The sequence below is a fragment of the Leptodactylus fuscus genome, chromosome 8 (assembly GCF_031893055.1).
Source record: "Leptodactylus fuscus isolate aLepFus1 chromosome 8, aLepFus1.hap2, whole genome shotgun sequence".
Classification (NCBI taxonomy): Eukaryota; Metazoa; Chordata; class Amphibia; order Anura; family Leptodactylidae; genus Leptodactylus; species Leptodactylus fuscus.
In genome coordinates this window covers 59,651,179-59,672,659 of record NC_134272.1, presented here as the reverse complement: position 1 = coordinate 59,672,659, position 21,481 = coordinate 59,651,179, and the positions used below count along the sequence as shown (strand labels likewise).

Genomic DNA, 21,481 nt, shown 5'->3' with positions numbered 1-21,481 from the left:
ATGGCACTGTATACCAGTAGTAAAAATTGTGGGTGCACGTAACCCCAATATATTCTTTGAATTACCAGTCAGAAACTGGCACTATATGGCAGTAGCAAGAAATGAGGGTATTTGTATTCCCAATATATTCTTTGAATTCCCAGTCAGACAATGGCACTGTATACCAGTAGTAAAAATTGTGGGTGTATATAGCCCCAATTCTATTGCTAGGGGACTTGCAGGGTATTTCTGGGGTGAAGGTGGGGGGGCACACCGTTGGAACGGGTATCGGGGTATATATCGGGTATACGGGAATACACTGACAGTGTATTCCATTCAGGATCCTGGGAAAGCTGGGTTGCGGCGATTGAGCCCGTCAGTGCCACGTTACACTGACAAGCTTCTCCCTGGAATTTAGCTCTTACAAGAGCTGTTGGTTGTCTTCTCCTTCCTATCCTAGCCTGTCCCTGCCTACCCAGAATCTAAGCCCTAGCTAGCTGGACGGAAACCTCCGTCCTCGGTGAATTGCAAGCTCAGAATGACGCGAAGCTGGGCGTCGCTGTTCTTTTAAATTAGAGGTCACATGTTTTCGGCAGCCAATGGGTTTTGCCTACTTTTTTCAACGTCACCGGTGTCGTAGTTCCTGTCCCACCTACCCTGCGCTGTTATTGGAGCAAAAAAGGCGCCAGGGAAGGTGGGAGGGGAATCGAGTAATGGCGCACTTTACCACGCGGTGTTCGATTCGATTCGAACATGCCGAACAGCCTAATATCCGATCGAACATGAGTTCGATAGAACACTGTTCGCTCATCTCTAGTCCTGATAGATATTATATATATACATTTATACATTTATAAGATTTCTTTACTACAATCAGCAAGAAAATTATCTTCTATTTCCATATTAAAATTAAATGACCCATTTACTGATTTTATTGCACTTGACAGGCTCTGCGAGAAAGCCTAGAACAGAGTTTACATCTACAACATGGTAAAAAGGAGAATTCTGCTGATGAGAGTGACTCCATTGAAGAGGAGATTGAAGATGAGCCTCCTCAAGAGCCCAAAGCCTTAACCTCCATGAGGTCAAGAAGTCTTGATGCTAAACCTAAACGCCTTCTTCCAGGGGACTTGGTTGTACTAGAATTTAATAGTACCGGTAATAAACATTCCCTTTCTGATTTTACAGCTTGTGCAGATTGTGATTTTAATATAGTATATTAGTATCAATTTCTCCGTTATCTGGTCTTTCACACATGAGACTCCTGCTATTCCTAATACTGGTATACATGTCCATGACAACTCTATCATTTGCATATCAGGAAAAAAAGCTAATCTCCACTATGGAGGTACCGATCACACAGCAGAAAAAAAACTTTCTGACTGTGCTTGTATTGCAATATTATCTGATCTGATGCCTTCCTTTAAGAACGCACTGCTATAATTTTCTTTATGGGTCCCTCTTTGTCATAGGACAGGTCTGGCTGTGTAGCTTTGCCTTTTTTTGGATCCTTTTGAGTTCCAGTTTGATCAATGGTTGTGTCACAAGACCAACAAAGAAGTGGAGAGAAGGCAGAGATGCATATTCTCCTTGCGAATAAGTTCATTCACTTGAGAAAGAGCGTTTCAGCCCGAAAGGCCGTTGCATTGGTCACGTTGTGCATTCTCTTCAAATAAACTTCCATTATCCCTATGTGTCTCCTTTGACCTGTGAGCGCTGTCATCTCTGCCTCCTCTCCACTTCACTCTCTCCCGATTTACTTGGCGATCGGTGTCTGTAGGGCGTGCTGCTCCCTCCACCTGACTATAAAAGTCTACACGTGGATGTGGACGTATTTCACAACCGCAGCAGGTGAGAGGCCATTTGCTCAATTTCTATTGTTTAAAATTTCCAACAGGAATCGGCTATTATACTACACTATAAGGTTGCTTGGTGTCTGTTCTATGTTTTTTAAGACCAACAAAGAGACCAGCCAATTCACATTGCATCTTATCTGTGAACCAGGAGACATGGGTTTCTTGTTCACACTACAGAGTGTTTTTGCAGGTCATGGGACTGGACCTCAAAAGGAGCTTAAAACCAAGCAAAATATAAAGGGATCCTATTAAAAACTTTTTTTTTTCTAGTTGACACATCGGAATAACCTTAAGAAAGGCTATTCGTCTCCTACCTTTATAAGTCATCTCCGGCCCGCCGTTCAGTGAAAAATCCGTTTTTTCTCTGTATGCAAATGAGGTCTCTCGCAGCACTGGGGGCGGGCCCCAGCGTTCAAACAGCACTGGGGGCGTCCCCAATTCTGCGAGAGAACTCTCTCCAGCGACGCCTCCATCTTCTGCAGCAACCGCCTCTACATCTTCTTTTTTTGGCTGGGGTCAGACTTGTGCGCCTGCGCAGTTGGCTCTGCCATCGGGACCCAGGCAAAGTCGAGTGCACAGGCCGTCCGGCGGGCGGCCATTTTTTGGAGGCCGCTTACGCGCGAATGCGCAGTACGCTCCTGTAGTTCTATGGAGACCTCCATTGTGAGGGGGTGGATTATGTCGTGCATTCAGTACCATAATCCGCCCTCTCTTGCCCCATGTGAACGAGCCCTAAAGTATATTACCAAATGCTGTTAACAGCAGAGGAGAAGCTCAGACAAGATGGCAGCTCCCATAATCATCTACAGAAAATAGAATAAAAAAATGTTACAATCAGAAAAGAGAAGCAGATTAGAAAAAAAGGATAGAATTCACTCCTTGCTTTTAATAAATAAATAAAATAATAATTATAATAATAAATTGTTGATATATTCCTTTTAAGTAATCCCATAGGCAGACCTGCCCTATGATAAACAATTAGAGGGGGCCACAAAATCCTTAGGAGAGATATTTTAGTGACATGTTTGCAGTGTGTTCATCACTTGAGGTTTTGAAGTTTCTTTTGTATTATTCATAAGCAGTTTTCCTTTGAGTACAAATGTATTGAAAATTCAATATGAGGGTAGACCAAGCTCCTAGATATGTGGGTACCAGTGCAGGCATGGGGCTTCAAAGAGCACTGTTTTATCTCCGGCCTCTGACGCTCTCTGAACATTTTGTTTCATTCCCACTGAAAGCTTCAGAAATGTCACTTTAATGGTTACCAACACACGTTTACAGTCCACATATCGGGCTTGAAATGGCAGCATATACATTTTGCCACATATTGGTATTGTAGAATTTACCTGGGCAATGGGTCTTTGACCTGCAAAGTGAATAGTTTTGTAAGTTACGCTTCTTTGTAGAAGTATGCCATTTATCATTGTCATTTTTTAACTTTTTTTGTAAAGCTCTTGAAAAGAAGGATGGGAGAGTTTTGTCTGCAAAACGGAGAGACAGTGCTGACCTTTATATTCCTATGAAGCCTGTGATGGTGAAAAGTAAAATGCAGAGGAGCTCTCCAAGACCGGAGGAGCAATACACCCCACGTAAGACACAAAGGTTACATTTGTAGTATATAGTTCACATGTTAATTATGTAATAGTCAAGTAGTTAATTATACACAAGTGTGCTGTTATTAGGTTGCAGCAATCTTTTGCAAATCACTGCAGGTTGTACTGTTAGCCTAGATAGATGGATAGATAGATGGATAGATAGATAGATAGACAGACAGACAGACAGACAGACAGACAGACAGACAGACAGACAGACAGATAGATAGATAGATAGATAGATAGATAGATAGATTGACCACATTCATTTTATATTTTAATAGGGTTTGAATCCTTGTCATAAACTGCAGCTGCCACTAGAGGGAGCTTCTGATCTTGCCGCATACTGAGTGCAATAACATGACAATTTTGGCCACAAGAGAGGGTTTTGATTTCTTGTAGTGATAGGTAGTCCATGAATGGTTTCTGCAGTATCATCTGATCTTCATAGCGAAGTAACTCCGTTAATATTCCTGGCACAGACTAGTCCATCAGGAACTAAAGGAAGTGGTGGGAGAATTCAGAAAGTGAGTGATACAGAATTTGTCTTTCAGAATCACTCCCTGGAACAAAACCACTTGCTTTTTTGCACCTAATGCTATAAAAGCAAAGTAGAAATCCACAACAGAGCCCAGCAAATACAAATCTGATGATAATAATACCTCTGAAATTGCACAGCCTAGACTCAGTCTGCGTGAGAGAGTTTGCGAGCATCGCTTCATTCTGTTTTTGTGATAAAATGACCATTTTGTTAGTCCAGAGGTCCAGTCTACTCTGTGCTAAATATGCTAGGTGCTTGCAAAAGTCATGATGTGTGACCAGCGCTGCAGCCGACAAGTAAATCTTCACTTTTATTCCTTTAATTAAAATCCATGGGGTGCAGAGGAAAACCGCTAGCACGTTTCGAGGTGTGCTGGCCCCTTAATCATAGCTATGCCTACGTGTTGCTGTGTCCAAGTTCATCCAACTGCGTGAGCTGTATCAATTCTCTTTTTGTACATATGCTAGGTGATACTGATTGTCTTTTCACTGCTGTGCTCAGCCATATGCATCACATTGAACTAGACCCTGATGATTTGTTCTCCTACAATATAGATCAGTAGTTCATTCAGTTAAGCTAGTTCACCAATCATATGATGCAGTCACTGTCCGCCTCCTCAAGACACAGAGCGAAGTGCTGCAAGGCATATACTGTACATCTCTTCACTATCCTTGCTCTTATTAAAATATTGTGCTTTACTATACTGTCTGTCACTAAACTAGACAGTAATCCCATGTTAGACAATGTTCACATCTGCACTGGAGACTTTTTCCTCTTCCGCCTTCATTTTGAAAACGAGACCTGACAGACCATCATTATAGTCAATGGGGTCTGTTGGGCTCCATGTATAACGGCTGTTTTAGCAGTCCACCTCTCCATTGTTCGGTTCCCCCGATGGACTCTAATAACAGACATTCAACACTAGTATGAACCTAGCGTTATAAGGTTGACATTATAAATGTTATTCATTTTGCAGTGTGGTATAAGTGATAAACCTCATAAAACATTAATAATGACCAGGCATATTAAATATATCTGATCATTAAAGGGGTTGTCCCGCTAGGACAGGACAGAGGATAAGTGTCTAATCTCTGGAGGCCGAATTGCTGGGTCCCCAACAATCAGGAGAATGGGGGACCAAAAGCCCACCTCGCTGTGAATAGAGTGCAAGTGCACTTGTGTGACCCATGCACCATTCAGCATGAGTATGGAGCGCCAGTCACACAATGGGGAATGGAGTATTTGTAGATAGGTGGTAAGTGTCCATACCTGGACAACCTCTTTACAAGTATTATACCGCATCCAAGAAGCTGGCAGTGACTTAACAGGCTAGATCTATGTTCTCAGCAGTATTTTAAGGTCAGAGAAATAATAAGTAAATTAACTAATCTTTTCACTGAACTAGATCATAAAGAACTAATCTGCAAAATGACCCAGAATTCCCATCACTACCAAATCTTGTAACTGTGCTGTCAAAGTCACAGCAACCTGCGAGCTGCAAGACTGATCCACTCACTTTCATGTAACATAGTGAAAGTGTGGCCTTTGGTTCAGGGGAACATCCATGTATAAAATAAGTTTTCATAAATGAATAATACAGGTGAATATAAGAAAGTTTGTAATATATCATATAAGAAATCTGTTTCCTTCTCCACTTGTTAGACTACTTCTCTTCAGTTTGTAGAGGGGAAAAGATGGCTTTTCATTGCTTTATTCTCTCATTCTGTTCTCTTGAACCAGAACAGTGTTAGGCTGTGTTCACACAGAGGAATTTGCTGCGGATTTGGTGCCCAAACACGGGTCAGATTCCTCCCATTGTTTTTAATGGGAGGCAGAAATCGCAGCAGGACGCAGAAAAAAGAAGTGCCCTGCTCGATCTTGTCGTGGACACCGTGTCTGATTCAGCTGCAGAGTCCGCAACTTGAGACTCCCTGCAGATTAGGCCCATTCATCTGGGCCTAATCAGCAGTTGGGATGCCACTTCTGAATACTGATACCCTGAATCAGCATCCCGTCGTGTCTAGAACGCAACGAAAATGCCGGTAGCGGAAAATGAGAGGAATTCCTCTTCATTTTCCGCCATGTGAACATACCCTTAAAAGGGTTCTGTCACCCATAGAGTAGCAAAGTGTAGCAGCCGAAGCTAGTACATCCCTCCCAACTTTTTAGAATGGGCAGAGAAGGACACTTATAGTTTTCTGGGTGAAAGCTTAAAATGTATTTGCATATCAATATGTTAAAAAAGGTTTTTATTAAAGGAATCCTATCATTCAATCATTTTTTCTCATTAACACATAGGAATAGCCTTAAGAAAAGCTATTCTTCTCCTACCTTTCGTTGTATTCTCCGTGCCGCCGTTCGCTTGATATTCTGTTTTTTTTCGGTATGGGACTGGTGGCATCCCCAGTGCTGTCAGAGAACTCTCCAGCACTGACTCCATCTTCTTCTTCTGGAACAAGGTCTTCACCGCATCTTCTTCCAGTGGTGTTTTCTAACTTCTAGGCCATTTGTCTTGTGGCCACGGGCATACACAGTTGGCTTTGCCCTAGGCCCGAGGCCTAGAAGTTAGAAGACACCGCCGGAAGAAGATGCGGTGAAGATCTCGTTCCAGAAGAAGATGGAGGCGGCGCTGGAGAGTTCTCTGGCAGCATTGAGGACGCCCCCAGTGCTGTTTGGGCTCTGGGGCCCGCCCCCAGTACTGCAAGAGAAGTCATTTACATACTGACAAAAACCGGAATATCAAGCGAACAGTGGCGCGGAGAAGACAACGAAAGGTAGGAGAAGAATAGCCTTTCTTAAGGCTATTCCGACGTGTTAGGGCTCGTTCACATCTGCGTCGCCCTCTCCGTACTGCAGGTTTCCGTTTCCTGCCTAAAACAGAGGCAGGATATGGAAACCTGCAGGAGTCTCTCTCACCCATTCATTTGAATGGGTGAGAGAGATGTCCGGCCGTGAGCGGCGGTGAGCGTTTTGCGCTCTCCGCCGCGAAACTGGGTTTTACAATCCGGACACAGAGTCGGACATGCAGTACTCTGTGTCCGGATAAAAAAATCCGGTTTCGCGGCGGAGAGCCTAAAACGCTCACCGCCGCTCACGGCCGGACCCGGTCTATGGTTTCCGTCTTCTGGCATGCAGAAGACGGAAACCATAGAACGGAGACCCTGAACGCAGGTGTGAACCTAGCGTTAATGAGAAAAAAAATGTGATTGAATGATAGGATCCCTTTAAAATATCAGCTCAAACAACATCTGATTATTTCAAGGTCTAAATCGCACCAATGTATGGCATATTATATAAGTCAGGGGTCTAATATACTGTATGGTTAGAGACCAGATAGATTGTGGAATAATAGTAATGCATATTCCAGTATCAAAAAGTGGAACATTTAAGGAGCAAAGTTGGACAGTGGGACTTGGGCCAAAAATTGGGAACTGTCCATCCAAAAGAGGGACACTTGAGAGGCATTAGTGTGCCTCTTCCAGCAGACTCCTCTTCCACCATCACCTCTCAATAGACTAATATGCAAAACATAAGTATCGTAAGTAATAAGTTGAGAAGGAAACCTATTTCTTAAAGGGGCTCTATCATTGGGAAATGTCATTTTTAACTAATCACATCCTTGCATAGCATTTAGAAAGGCTATTTCACACCTACCTTTTGTATGTAAATTGCCTCATTAGATTTTGAATAAGTCTGTTTTTATTCATATGCTAATGAGCTTAGACCGTGCAGTGGAAGTGTCTGTGTGCACTGTCTGCTCTATGTGTATGCACAGCGCACAGCAGCCTCTGCTATACATACACATAGAGCAGACTGTGCACACAGACACTTCCAATGAACGGTCTAAGCTCATTAACATATGAATAAAACTGACTTATTCAAAATCTACTGAGGCAATTTACATACAAAAGATAGGTTTTCTAAAGGCTATGCAAGGATGTGATTATCTAAAAATGACATTTCCCAATGATAAAGCCCCTTTAAGTAAGATACATTACAAAGCTTCTTATATTCGCCTATGCTTTTCATTCATGGAAAATTGTTTTAGAATTGGAGGAACACTTTAAGGTTGTTGAATTATAGTCATGCTTTTAGAACACCTTTCATCATACTGTACAATATAAGACATATAAGGATGGGGAGAGCTGGCTAACTCCTGCTATCAAATACATTTCAAGTAAATCGCCTGTATATAAGTGAATATTTTCTTTTCATTACATTTGCAGGACACTTTTTGCTCCAAAATAATATAATCATCTGTTTTGTTAGGACCTGCTAGTCGGAAAGAGAGACCGCTCTCTGCAACGAGAAAATCTATATCGGAAAGTGAAGATTCTGATCATTCAGCATATCAAGTTATAAATGCCATGCAACTGGAGAATCAGGCTGTTGGAAGAGCAAGCAGGTTAGAGGTAAGGACTTTGTCAGATTATTGTCATGGACGTTCATCTTTATCTCTCGAAATACAGTTTTGCTAGTGTTTGGGTCTTCATCGTTTGTGTCCACATGGGGACCCAAAAGATGGAGACCTTGTCCTCTTAAAAGCAGTCACACACGGAAACCCGCAGACCCCATAGACAATAATGGGTTCCCCCAGTTTTATGTCCAGTTTCCTCCAGTTTTATATGGAAATTGATTACTTTTTTTCTCCACCAATTTAAAGCGGATTCTACAGCAGAGTCTCCTACGGAGGTGCCAACGCAGGTGTGAATTGAGCCTTAATTGTATCAGCTTATTTGCAGTTTGGCCAAGAAGGAGAAATTTTCAGGTGTATCAGTAGCCATGACAGTCAACATCACCACCAGGGAACTTTTAGCCAGAGGACATTAAGGGAGGGGCGTACAGTGTTTTTCATCAATGCTAGGTCCACACTGACGTCGGCCTATTCTTGGTTCTGTTGTGTCGGAGGAACCGAAGAATGGATAGGGGGACAGCTACTACCAGAGTCACATATTGAGCCGGACATAACTATAATGGAGTCCGTTGGGCGTACATTCTTTTAAATTGACTTTTATATCTGGCAATTGTGGATGAACACTGCGGCGAAGACTCCAACACAAATGTGAACTTAGCCTTAGATGTGTAATAAATTCTTATTAATGCAGTGGTTCAGACTCTAAGTGATAGTGTTTATTATGCTACTGAATGCCCAGTCACCTACTCTCATAACAAGAATGCTTTTCTTTTCCAAAAAAATATTTGGACTCTTAGCGCATTATTACTTTTCAGTAAAATAAATAACAATAGTGGCGATTTTCTTGCCCTTGAAAAGACTTACAGTTGCTCACTTGATGTGTCAGATACAAAGAGTTTAGCAGGACTGGGTTATGTCTTAAGATGTAGAGTGTAGATCCACTGCCTGCTAATATAACTGTATCTAAGAGAATGAAAGGAAAGCTAGATAAAAGAATACATTTATTAAATATGGAAGGAGGTCATGTACTAAACCCTAAAGTCTACCTAAAAGTGAAACACTAAAACATTACAAATCTAAAATGATATACAGTAAAAGCTGAAACCAAGACGAAATTTACAGTTGTTTTGTGTTTCCATCCGTACTTCTGACTACTTGATGTCCTGTATTATTCCCTTTTGTATTTTCAGTTTTATGATGCTTTAAATCAGTTCCCTATTGACTCCCTCATTCCATGAAACCCCTCATTGTTCCCTGACATGTATGCTTTTCAGTATTACAGCATTTTTGGAGTATCGCTAACATTTCCAGACATTATGGGTGCTCAAAGGCCTATCCCCAACTTAAGCATCCTATCTATACTGCGCGCTTATTAATATTGAAGAGTTTTCCTAAATATATTGCTTTAGCAATGCTGCTTTGTTTTCCTGCTATATGAAATTATTCTAACCGTTGTTTACACATCATTTCCATGGCACTGGACCTGTGTGATAAGACAGGACAGATGACATCACTCACTGCTCTCACTTTTATCTACAGCTCTTCAGCTAATTGCAGTTTGCTGATAAAGCCAAGTCTGTTATCTCTTTATGTAAGCACACAGATAACACTGAGTCCTCTACAAGCATGTGCATATTATTTGATCTTCATTTATATTAGATATCTAGTAATCATAATAAGTATTGTGATACTTCAAAGTGTCCTATTCAGCAAGCTGGGGGGAGGTGGTTTTGACTGTTTGATAATGAAAACAGGAAGTGATATGAAGAGACAGCAGGCAAAACTGCTGAAACAGGCAGATGGGAAAAATTTACTTTAAAAAACAGTAGCAGTTTTTGATGCAGTTTTTGCATCACATTTTTCCTCCTCCCATTGATTTCAGTGGTATTTTCAAGGCAGAATTTGCCTGAAGATGAGTAATATCGCCTTTTTTTTCCTTTAGCTGATTTTTTTACATGAACAGGAAGCGTTTTATGAGGCGGATTCCACCTCAAGATCAGCCTGCAAAAACTCAGTGTGAGCAATACCCTAAGGCCGGGACGCCACGGGACGTAAACGCCGCGATTTGCCCACAGCGGAGACACTGCGGGAAATATTGCGGCGTTTTACAGTGCAAGCAAAGGGGATGGGATTCATGTGAATCCCATGCCCACTTTGTGGAAAAAAAACGCAGTGCGGACACGCTGCGATTTGCAAAGCCGTTTTGGCTTTGCAAATTGCAGCATGTGAATTATATCTACGGAAATGCCGGCGGCTTTCCCATAGATATAATTGTAGCAGAAAGTCCGCGGAGGAAAACTCAGCGAACTTTCTGTTAAAAGCGCTGCGATTACGGCCCGTGGGGCCTTAGCCTAAGAGAGCTCATAAGTCCAGTGTATTCATGAGTTTAACATAACAAGGATCTGCACAAGGTCTCAGAAGTCCATTGACCTACTACATTTAAGTACTTTTATGTTTTGTTTAGGCAAATATGTTCTGCTGTTCCAACGGTATAAACTGTATTAATGTTTATATAAATTAGAGTCTGTTAGTCAAGTGGGCGGTAACACTGTGGCTTCTCTCTGAGCTTCCCCAAATACTCTGTGACACAGCTGAACAGAGCTGGATAAGCAAAGCACTGCTGAAATGTCACACAGCCCAGAAGAAATTAGAGTCTAGGTGGGCTGAGATTGAGTTTAGCTCATGAAGACAATGGACTTGAGCATTTTAATATCAGGCAGGAAGACTTTCAATGGTCCAGCACTCTGCTAAGGTCTAAGCAATCTCCGTAATAATATATGCAGTTGTACTCTAGAATCCTCTTTAAAATTAGAATTTTTGTGGATGCAAATACAGTTATAATCCATGTAAAGTTGGAGAATAATTCTTGTATTTTAACAGTCTTCAACATCTTCACAAGACATGAAAGAAGGTGTTGTCTCCCAAGCGATTGAAAGAATCCACCTTATGGAATTAAGGTAGTGTCTCCATTATGTAATTTTTTATATAAAGTATCATTGTGTGAAAAAAGATAGATTTTCTGTTTCTCTATGGGTAGTTTAAGTGGTCTTGCAAAAATATAATTTCCAGACTCTTGGCTGCCTTGTCCCCTGCACACCCCCTAAGAGCATTCGCTTTGTCACTTGGTAAATGCACATTGTCAGTAAAGCTCCGGGAAAAATACAAGGGCTCTCAGTAAAAGAATGGGAATAATTGCAAAGTTATGTCAAATTGCAATTGTGACTTAAATATACTCCAGAAAAAAATCCTCTCCTGTTATTACCAAAAACTACTGCCGCGTTCTTCTGAAGAGGGTTCAGAGCTGTATTGTCTGCAATGCCCTGAAAAGTAGGTCGTAAAACAAAACTTTTCCAGCTACAGATGAGTTCTCCCGTATCCTAGCTCTAGTTGAAGAGTTAGTTTCTAATGAAGCAAATTCAATCTAATAGAGTGGCTAGCAACATGCTAGCAAGTCCATTGACAGGCCGCAGTGCACGTTTTTTCCTGCGGGACGCCATGTAGGGACTTAGCCTAAGTGGGATTTCACATGCAGCAGATTTGTTAGAGAAATTCATGCACTTTTTATTTGTATTGGGGATGCAGAAATCCATGTGGCTGCTTGAGGTACAACGAAAGAATAATCCCGGAGCAATAATGATTGGAAAGGAAAAGAAGGCTGAAAAGGGAGGATAGCGTGAGATTGTGTTAGAAAAAAATAATAATAATTAAATTCCCCCAATATATGTGTGTGTGTGTGTATATATATATATATATATATATATATATATATATATATATATATATATATATATATATATATATATATATATATATATACCCACACACGTACACACACATATTGGGGGAATTTAATTATTATTATTTTTTTATATATAAAATTAATTTTTTTACTGACATTTGTTTCTTTAAATATGGCTCCCACTCCAGAAGCTTCTGCCGATCCTGGGCTTTAACCCTTTCATTGTACCGCCAAGACCTCAATTTTGCATCTCCAGTTTTGCCTTTCAGGTTTTCACTTTAGGAAATATAGGGAAATATAAAAAAAAGTTACAAATGTCAAAATATGATGAAATTTGGTGTTGATTTTAAGGTGTTAGCACAAAGTGGAAAATTTGGTATTTCCACAAACTTAACAATCCACAGAAATTAGGTCATTTTGTCTGCACAGTGGACGCCGTAAAATACAAAACCCATAAGGAAATGGTGTTTTCCTAAACCCTCCACATTCTGTATTTTTTCGCAGTTTCCCTGTATATAGTACAGAATATTAAATGGTAACACTGTAAATTACAATCTGTCCTGTAAAAGAAAAGCCCATATAGCTCTGCGAATGGAAAGATTTAAAAAAGTTATGGCTATTGTAGTAAAACATGGAAAAAAACGGAAAACTTCAAAAATGGCCGCAGCAAGAAGGGGTTAAAAAGTCAGGCTTCCCAAATACATAGTCGCTGTAGGAATTTGTGGTGACTTCTGGCTTTTTATCAGGCTGTGATTGAGCCTCAATGGTGCCCATGTGACCGCTGGTAGCCCAATCACAGGCTTAAGCGTTGACATCCGGCGCTCTTCAGTGATGCCTTTGGCCCAGGCTCACTGCTGAGGGCTATGATTTTGCCTCAATAGTGCCCATGTGACCACTGGTGGCCCAGTCACAGGCCTTAGCAATGACCTCCGAACTAATGGCGTCACAGAAGAGGGCCGGACATAAGTTTGGCTGTGTTTGCGTAGAATGCTAGAAATGAGAGAGATTTCCTGTGAGCCCTAAGAATACTCTACCCTATGTTTTAAGAAAATTTAAGGTGTGGTTCACACTGAACTTGTTCAACCCAAAACTAATGAGAGACCTGAGCCCCCGAACTCGAAGGAAATCTTGAGAGGTTTGCCCGTCTCTAATTGTTATGAATCAATCACCAGACTCCAGATGGACTAGAATTGTGTATCTAGAGTCCTCCATTATAATCTACTGGAAGTCGCCCAATGACCTCAAGAAAAAATCTAGAGAATTAGGAATGGATACAGAAAGTATATTGAAAAATTGTATAACGTTTCATTATACTAATAATGACATTTATGTGCTGATACGTGACAACCTCTCTAAGTCAATGGTTTGTGCTGCGTTAGGTCAGAGAACCGTTTAGTTATTCTATATTACAAGTTACACGACCAGGATAGCATGGTGTTTGCCATTCCTAGAGGAGGTTTATACATTGCTACTGGATTATTTCTGTAAACTCGGGCTCCCTCTTCTCCTCATTTGTAGTCCACATGCAATGCCGTCAGTTTACATCTCTTTGGATGTGGAATGTAAATGCAAAACTGCAAAGGTTTATTTGCTTCGGGGTCTGTGGCAAGCTCGATGATGGCCCTAAGGGCACTGTAATGGAATCTGTTAGTCACAGAGGAGGCAGAGACGCGGAATAGAATATTCACACAAGAGGGAAAACTCTGGGATGCTTCCAGTTCAATATGACATGTAATGGATCAATGTAACCTTGCCATCCATGCTTTATGGTCCCTAGATATTAATTTATCTCATCTAACATTTACATCAATCACAAGCTGACGTGTATAGGACATTACTCACACCTTACTATAAAGGCATCCCAGCACCCTGGATAGCTGTCACCCTATCGCTCACAGCTATTTCTCCTGAAATTGGCAGATTCAGGCGACTTCTCCTTTATGTGTATAGGGGCTTTAACACCTTGGAGCTACCATATCTGTATGCCAAGCAACAAAGGAAAGGAAAATTACTTCTCAAACATTTTTACTGTCTGGAAGTAGTAAAAGTCAATAATTGTTTGATGTCTAATGCAGTATTCGCCTTCTTATACAGCCAGCAGAAGAAATTGCTGAAGGTTCTCCAGAATATTGATAATGCGCCTGTTTCCAGGAGTGATCCTAAGGTAGGCAATGTCTTGTTAGAATTTAATGCTTTACAGGGACTTACACACCAGTGACCTTTACTTAGGGCATGAGTCCTCCATTTCTTTTCCCCAGGCTGCAATGAGTAGGTTTAGTATGGAGCATGTATTCACTCGGGAGCTTCCATATCTGCCATAGAGTAATATAAAGCAACCGTGTCCCTGCATTACTGAAGAGATGGATGTTTTTTTTAGCAGTCAATGGAAGTCTCATTCAAGTGAATATCGGCCCGAATCAGAACCTGCCAGAGATTTTACCCATTGCTATGCAGTAGGCAAAAGCTATGGCAAATTCTGCATCATAACCATGGGTATTTGCTTTTATTGTTCTTGGACTCTGAATGTGACATTTATTCTAGTTGAATAAATAAATTATACTAGATTTTTTTTCTTTTGTTCCTTTTTTACTGTTCAGAAATGCCATTGATAGGGAGGAGATCCATATAATTACTTTTATGTGTCTGTTGTATTCTCTTTTAATCAACAAGACAGGCCAGGAGCCATTGCAATTGGCGTAGGGAGCATAAGGAACAAAACTGAGTGTTGTGGCAGAGATTGCCTTTAGTATGTCTGGGCACCTCTTGGTGTACAGACACTGGCTTCACAGGGCAAACAATGGGAAAAGTTAAAGGGGTTGTCCTGGACCTAGCAAAGTTGGAGATAAATGACCTATCCTCAAGATAGATCATCAGTATCAGATCAATAGGGGTCCACGGTGTTCAGCTGTATCACCTGCCAGAAATTGGGTATCAGGTAAACTTCAGAACCAGCTCTGCTCCTATTCAAGTGAATAGGAGTAGAGCTGCATTTCCTAGCACCATTGCTACATTGTATGGACAGGAAGCTGTATACAGTGTATAGCGCTCTATACACTGTAGCAGTGGTGCCATTCACTTGAATTGAAGCAGAGTTGGTTCCATCCATTCGCTTATGGTTGGCATAACAGCTGATCCGGAGTCCTGGTGTCAGACCATGACCAATCTGATGCCGATGACTTGTCGTATCAATATGTCATCTGTATCCAACTTTGCCAGGTTCTGGACAACCCCCTTAAAGTGAATCTGTCACCACTATGGACACATTTGTTTTAATAAGTACTTGTACTATTTCTAGAGTGTCTTTATGTTCTAGTCAGTATTATGCTATCCTTCAGTTATTCTTCCTGGAAATGTTTGAGTAAATTAACAGTTGCTTATGCAGCAGGCTTGTTATTTCATGAGGTATAGTATCTGTCAGTAAGACAAATAAATGGCAGCTTTTATCTTTGACTTATATTATTTCCTGGAGGGAGGGAGAGAAATGGTAGCTACATGTTACCTCTGGGGGTCAAAGATTGGGGTGTTAAAGTCTTTTTTACTTTTCCTTGACACCAGTCAACAAGGAACAGTCCCCATAGACATCAGACTGCCAGGCAATCCCAATATTATATATATATATATATATATATATATATATATATATATATATATATATACATAGTGGGATCTTCTGATTAATTTTAGTGTATAGTCTACTTAAAGGAGCCAACTACCACCAAAAACACTTCTAACCCACTTTTATGCCATTGTAGGCATGGTTAGTGGTGTAGTGAACCTAACTTTTTTGTGTCACCATGCAATTTTCTTTTGAGGATGCTGCGATATATTGGAGCAAGTCCAGAGAAGAGCAACCAAAATGGTGGAAGGTCTGCAAACCATGTCCTATGAGGAGCGGCTAAAAGAACTGGGATTGTTGAGTTTGCAGAAGAGAAGGCTGAGGGGAGATTTAATAGCAGTCTACAAATATCTGAAAGGTAGTCACAGTACAGAGGGATCTACCCTATTCTCATTAGCACAAGGAAGTACAAGAAGCAATGGGATGAAACTAAAGGGAAAGAGATACAGATTAGACATTAGGAAAAACTTTCTGACAGTGAGGGTAGTGAGAGAGTGGAATAGGCTGCCACGGGAGGTGGTGGGCGCTCCATCAATGGAAATCTTCAAGCGGAATCTGGATAAACATATAGCTGGGATGATTTAGGAAAACCTGCACTCGCAGGGGGTTGGACCCGATGGCCCTTGAGGTCCCTTCCAACTCTACCATAAAAATAAAAAAAATAAAAATAAAATGTCAACTTTTAATCCATATGCAAATGAGGTGTTTGGTGCTCCTGGGTTTGTGACTTGCAAAGGACACATATTGGGTTTAATGTCCCATGTGTACCTAATGTCCATTGCCTGGGTGGCAGCACATCAGTGGTTGCCCTTGTACTATCACTCTACTATAGTTTAAGAAAATTTCAGTGAACTTACCTCTTGTTACCTCTTTCCCGTTTGGTTGAAAATCAAATGCATTTTTGGTGACATTTCCAGTGCCATGTTTTTTTCCGTATCTTAATCCTTCTAGTAAAGAAATTGTCTCCTGAAGATAGCTCCTGTTTAACAATTAGTCAGGTGATAAGCTACAAGCAAAAATGTAGGTTTTTCAAAGTGGCTACTCACAGAGCGGCTTGATCTACTTGGTCAAGAGGGAGGTTTCAAATGAGGACACCTCAGTTATAAGGCATATGGACAGGGGACAGCTACCTTTTAAAAGGATTCTACCATTAAAATCACATTTTTCTCTCGTTGACACGTAGGAGTAGCCTTAAGAAAGGCTATTCTTCTCCTACCTTGGGCAGAACCGACTGCGCATGCCCACAGGCCACAAGAAAATTGCCGCTTACTTGCTGTGTAAGTGGCCATTTTTCTTGTGGCCGTGGGCAGTCTGTGACATAGAAGTTTGACCCCTAGCTCTGGAAGAAGAAGCGCAGAGAGGCTGTTCCTGAAGAAAATAGAGGCGTTGCTCGCAGCATTGGGGATGCCCCCCCAGTGCTGTGAGAGAACTCATTTGCATACAGAGCAAAATAGGTATTTCTACCAAACGGCGGTGCGGACAAGACATCTAAAGGTAGGAGAAGAATAGTCATTGTTGAGGCTATTCCTACGTGTGAACGAGAAAAAAAATTGATTTAAATGGCTCCTTTAACTACCTTTAAAAGGCATTCTGGGTAAAGAAAGATAAATTGATTTTTTTTTTTTTTTTTTTAAAATTGTAGAACTAGTCTTGTTTTTCAACTTGTTCTAAGAAAAATATATATATATTGCATTAAAATAGGTCACATAAAGAATGTGTCGAGTAACGTACATAAAAAAAAGCTATTTCTTTTCCTGAAAAGTTTTCAATGTTCAAGATTTACATTTTTATTTGCTCAAAAAGTAGAATTAATATTGTACATTGCCATTTGGGGGTTTACGGATGAATTGGTTCTGTGATATGTATGCTGTATAACCAATGGCCTGTCAGGTTTCTGGTGTGAAAAAGGGGGGAAAAGACCATTTTTCACCTGAAATGGTTTGTCATCCCTTTTAGTTAGTGTTATACTTGGCTGCAGTTTGACTAATGGTTGCCCAGCAGTTGCTGACTGGTTATTATACAGCAAGGGCTTTCTCTGATAGCAATTCTCATAAAAGTATGAAAACATCCAGCCCGAAATAGAATATGCTGACAGCCACTTCTGCCTTTATGGTACTAGAGGCTAATGGAGATTCAGTGTGTTTAGAATCACACAGGCAGAATCTCCTCTGCCCCAGAGGTATACACATAGGACAATGGCGCTGCAAAGCTGTTTCAAGACAAAGGTCAATGTTATAAATACAGAGCATACATATTCATTATTTGCAGAACATTCAGCAGTGTTGGCACTATTTTTATGCACTGCCATTGGAGAAGTACAAGAAGTAATTAAAGGCTAAGGACAAATGCAATAAAGTAAGTAAAGACCAGCAGTAACTGTCTACCGTGTCAGATCAGGTTCTAATCCTGCCTTACCTGTAATGATCGTTTGCTATATTACATTGCCCGATTATCGTCTGGTTACCGGGAAATTAACATTCCCATTATTTGGTCCATGTAAATGTGCAAAAGACTAAACGCCTATATTTGATCTCATTTTTTTGTGCAACGTAACAAATGGTAGACTGTCATCCATGCGTTGTCCAGGTAAATGGTGACGCGATGACGTCAGGTGCAAACCATGAGAGGTGAACACTTTGGTCATCACCATACGCTAGTGAGGTGCTAAATTCACTTGCCGCAAAGGAGTAGGTCATGAGGGAACAAAGACCTATAGAGGTGTTGTCTCCTGGGACAATCAATTGTAGAAGATATCATGACAGTTTTATTGTTTTATAAAGACAATATTGCCTCTATATTGCTTTCCTTTTTCAGGCTGTTAAAGGGATATTACTAGATGTTAAACTTAACCTGCCAGGTGATATATCTAAGAGTACAGTATCCAAAAGCTGCAGGTGATAGAGGGTAATAAGCTGAGCTCTGTGATTTTATAGGTTTATATGATTTGGAAGCTGAGTAAATCCTGACAGGACTCCTAGAAGACACATTGGGAGTCCTCCTTACCCCTCCCACACACAGGCATTGACTACTCTCCTTGTATCATTGTATGCATAGAGAAAGGTGTCAATCATCCGGTATGGGAGGGGTGGACAGGACTCTCACTGCTTCTCCTAGGAGTCCTGATAGGATTTATCATAAATCATATTATATATCACAGAGGTCATATCCTGCTCTTAGATATTGTACCAGTTACCAGAAGGGCTTGCTATAAGATAAGGACATACATTGGCTCCACTTAGAGATATACTTTTGTATACAATTGTGCATAGAACCACTGGGCATCAAACCCACTAAGATATAGAAACAATCCTTGGTGACATCACAGAACAGTTGTGTATAGCAGTGAGACCAGTAGTCTGCAGTCTTGTAATAGTACTGGGACGGATGGCCAGGTTAAATGGTAATAAAAGTACATGATATTAATAAGTTATGTCTTCTAATAGGGTGCTTGTCCGACACCACCCCTGTAAGCTTTCTTTTCGGTAGAGTCTTCTTTACATTTTCTGTCTCCGCGTTGCTCACCTTGTTTTGTTAGCTTTATGATCGGTGAATCGGCCTTGTGTTGCAGTTGTATATCTCCTATTCATGACTAGGCATATTTGCCATTCAAGTATCTAGGAAGGCATGGTGACAACCTCAGAGGGAGCCGATGTAACCAAGAAAACAGCTGAATAGAATTCATTTGACATAAGAGGAAAGTGAGTCATTTAGGGTTTATTCACACTGCTGAATATTGGAGATATGTTTTAGGAGGATTTCCTGATTTATACCTCTGACCGAGATCCCCAGTGTCATATATTAGTACTTTAGTACTATATATATATATATATATATATATATATATACACACACACACACACACACACACACACACACACACACACACACACACACTCGTAAGTGTTGGCATCCCTGAAATTTTTAGAGTATGAAGGATTTCTTACAAGAAATTATTGCAATTCCACTTGTTTTGTTATACACAGTTTTTTTCTTTATCTGTATTGGAGCAACACAAAAAAACGGAGGGGAAAAAAGCCAAAAATTATATAATTTCACGCAATATTCTACAAATGGAAAAGACAAAACTACTGCCCTCAACTTAATATCTGGTTGCACACCCTTTGGAAAAAAGAACTGAAATCCATTTCTTCCTATAACCATCAACAAGCTTCTTACATCTCTCAACTGGAATTTTGGACCACTCTTCTGTTGCTAACTGCTCTAGGTGTCTCGTATGTGAAGGGTGCCTTCTCCCAATGGCAATTTTAAGATCTTTTCATAGGTGTCCAATGGGATTTAGATCCGGACTCACTGCTGGCCACTTCAGAACTCTCCAGGGCAAGTATGTTTGGGGTCATTGTCCTGCAGGACAATTGCGACCCAAAATTCTTTGGTAACCTTCAGATTTCATGATGCCTTGGATACAGTCAAGGCACCCAATGCTTGGGGAAGAGAAATAACCCCAAAACATCTTTGAAACCTCCACCATATTTGACTACTGGTACTGTGTTCTTTTCTTTATAGGCCTCATTCCGCTTTCGGTAAACTGTAGAATGATGTTCTTTACCAAAAAGCTCTATCTTGGTGTCATCTGTTCACAAGGATTTTGGGTTAGTCATGTACATTTTGGAAAACTGCAACCTAGCTTTTTTATGTCTGTGTCAGCAATGGGGTCTTCCTGGGTCTCCTGCTATAACTTTTCATTTCATTCAAATGTTGATAGATATTCGGCACTGACACCAATGAACACTGAATCTGCAGGGCAGCTTGCATTTCTTTGGAACTTGTTTGAAGCTGCTTATCCACCACCCAGACTATCCTGCATTGCAACCTTACATCAATTTTTCTCTTCCATCCACGTCCAGGGAGATTAGCTACAGTGCAGTGGGGTTCTAAACTTTTTGATTATGTTGTGTACTGTGGACAAAGGAACATCAAGATCTCTGGATATGGACTTGTAACCTTGAGATTGTTACCGTATTTTCCGGACTATAAGGCGCACATAAAAACCTACGATTTCCTCAGAAATCGTAAGTGCGGCTTATAGTCCGGTGCGCCTTATATATGGATGGAAGCGGCGGCAAAGTCTGCGTGCCGCTTCCATACATACATAAAAGGCACCGTAAGGGTGCATTCATACTACGGAACACCGGCGTGTATCACAGCCGTACACGCCGGCGTTACAGCAGGGCTGCCGGACACTTCCTATTCATTTCTATGGGAGCCGGCATGCGAGCGCTCCCCATAGAAATGAATGGAAAAAAGCAGTCCATTCATTTCTATGGGGAGCGCTCGCATGCCGGCTCCCATAGAAATGAATGGGAAGTGTCCGGCAGCCCTGCTGTCACGCCGGCCTGAAACAGAACGTGAAACTTACCGAGCGGTGCAGAGCGGTGCAGGGCAGGCGGGCATTCAGACTTCCTCTTCCTCCGATGTCCTGACCACTTCCTCCGGCGCTCGCGATCTGATAATGGCCTGGGCGCATGCGCAATATCATAATGCTTCTACGGCTACTGCGCATGCGCCCAGGCCATTATCAGTTATCAAGCGGCGGAGGAGGAGGACGGAACATCGGAGGAAGAGGAGGCCTGAATGCCCGCCCACCCTGCACCGCTCGGTAAGTTTCACATTCAGTTTCAGGCTTTTATTTTAAAACGGGGGGGGTTGGGGGGGTAGTTTAATCTAACTTTTACGGTTGGGCTCTATCAGCATGATTTTGCTGATAGAGCCCCTCCTCGCCTGCC

General features: G+C 41.2%; 1 protein-coding gene across 3 annotated transcripts in view; it reads left to right on the top strand.

The window, feature by feature from the left end:
- The window catches only part of KATNIP (katanin interacting protein), a 132,998-nt gene that overhangs the window by 22,327 nt on the left and 89,190 nt on the right, over window positions 1-21,481 (top strand). For all 3 annotated transcript variants that reach the window (XM_075286009.1, XM_075286008.1, XM_075286010.1), the window contains 5 exons: window positions 927-1,137; window positions 3,287-3,424; window positions 8,238-8,380; window positions 11,263-11,339; window positions 14,216-14,285. In XM_075286009.1, the coding sequence (XP_075142110.1) occupies window positions 927-1,137; window positions 3,287-3,424; window positions 8,238-8,380; window positions 11,263-11,339; window positions 14,216-14,285 (639 nt within the window). The remainder of the gene's footprint in view (window positions 1-926; window positions 1,138-3,286; window positions 3,425-8,237; window positions 8,381-11,262; window positions 11,340-14,215; window positions 14,286-21,481) is intronic.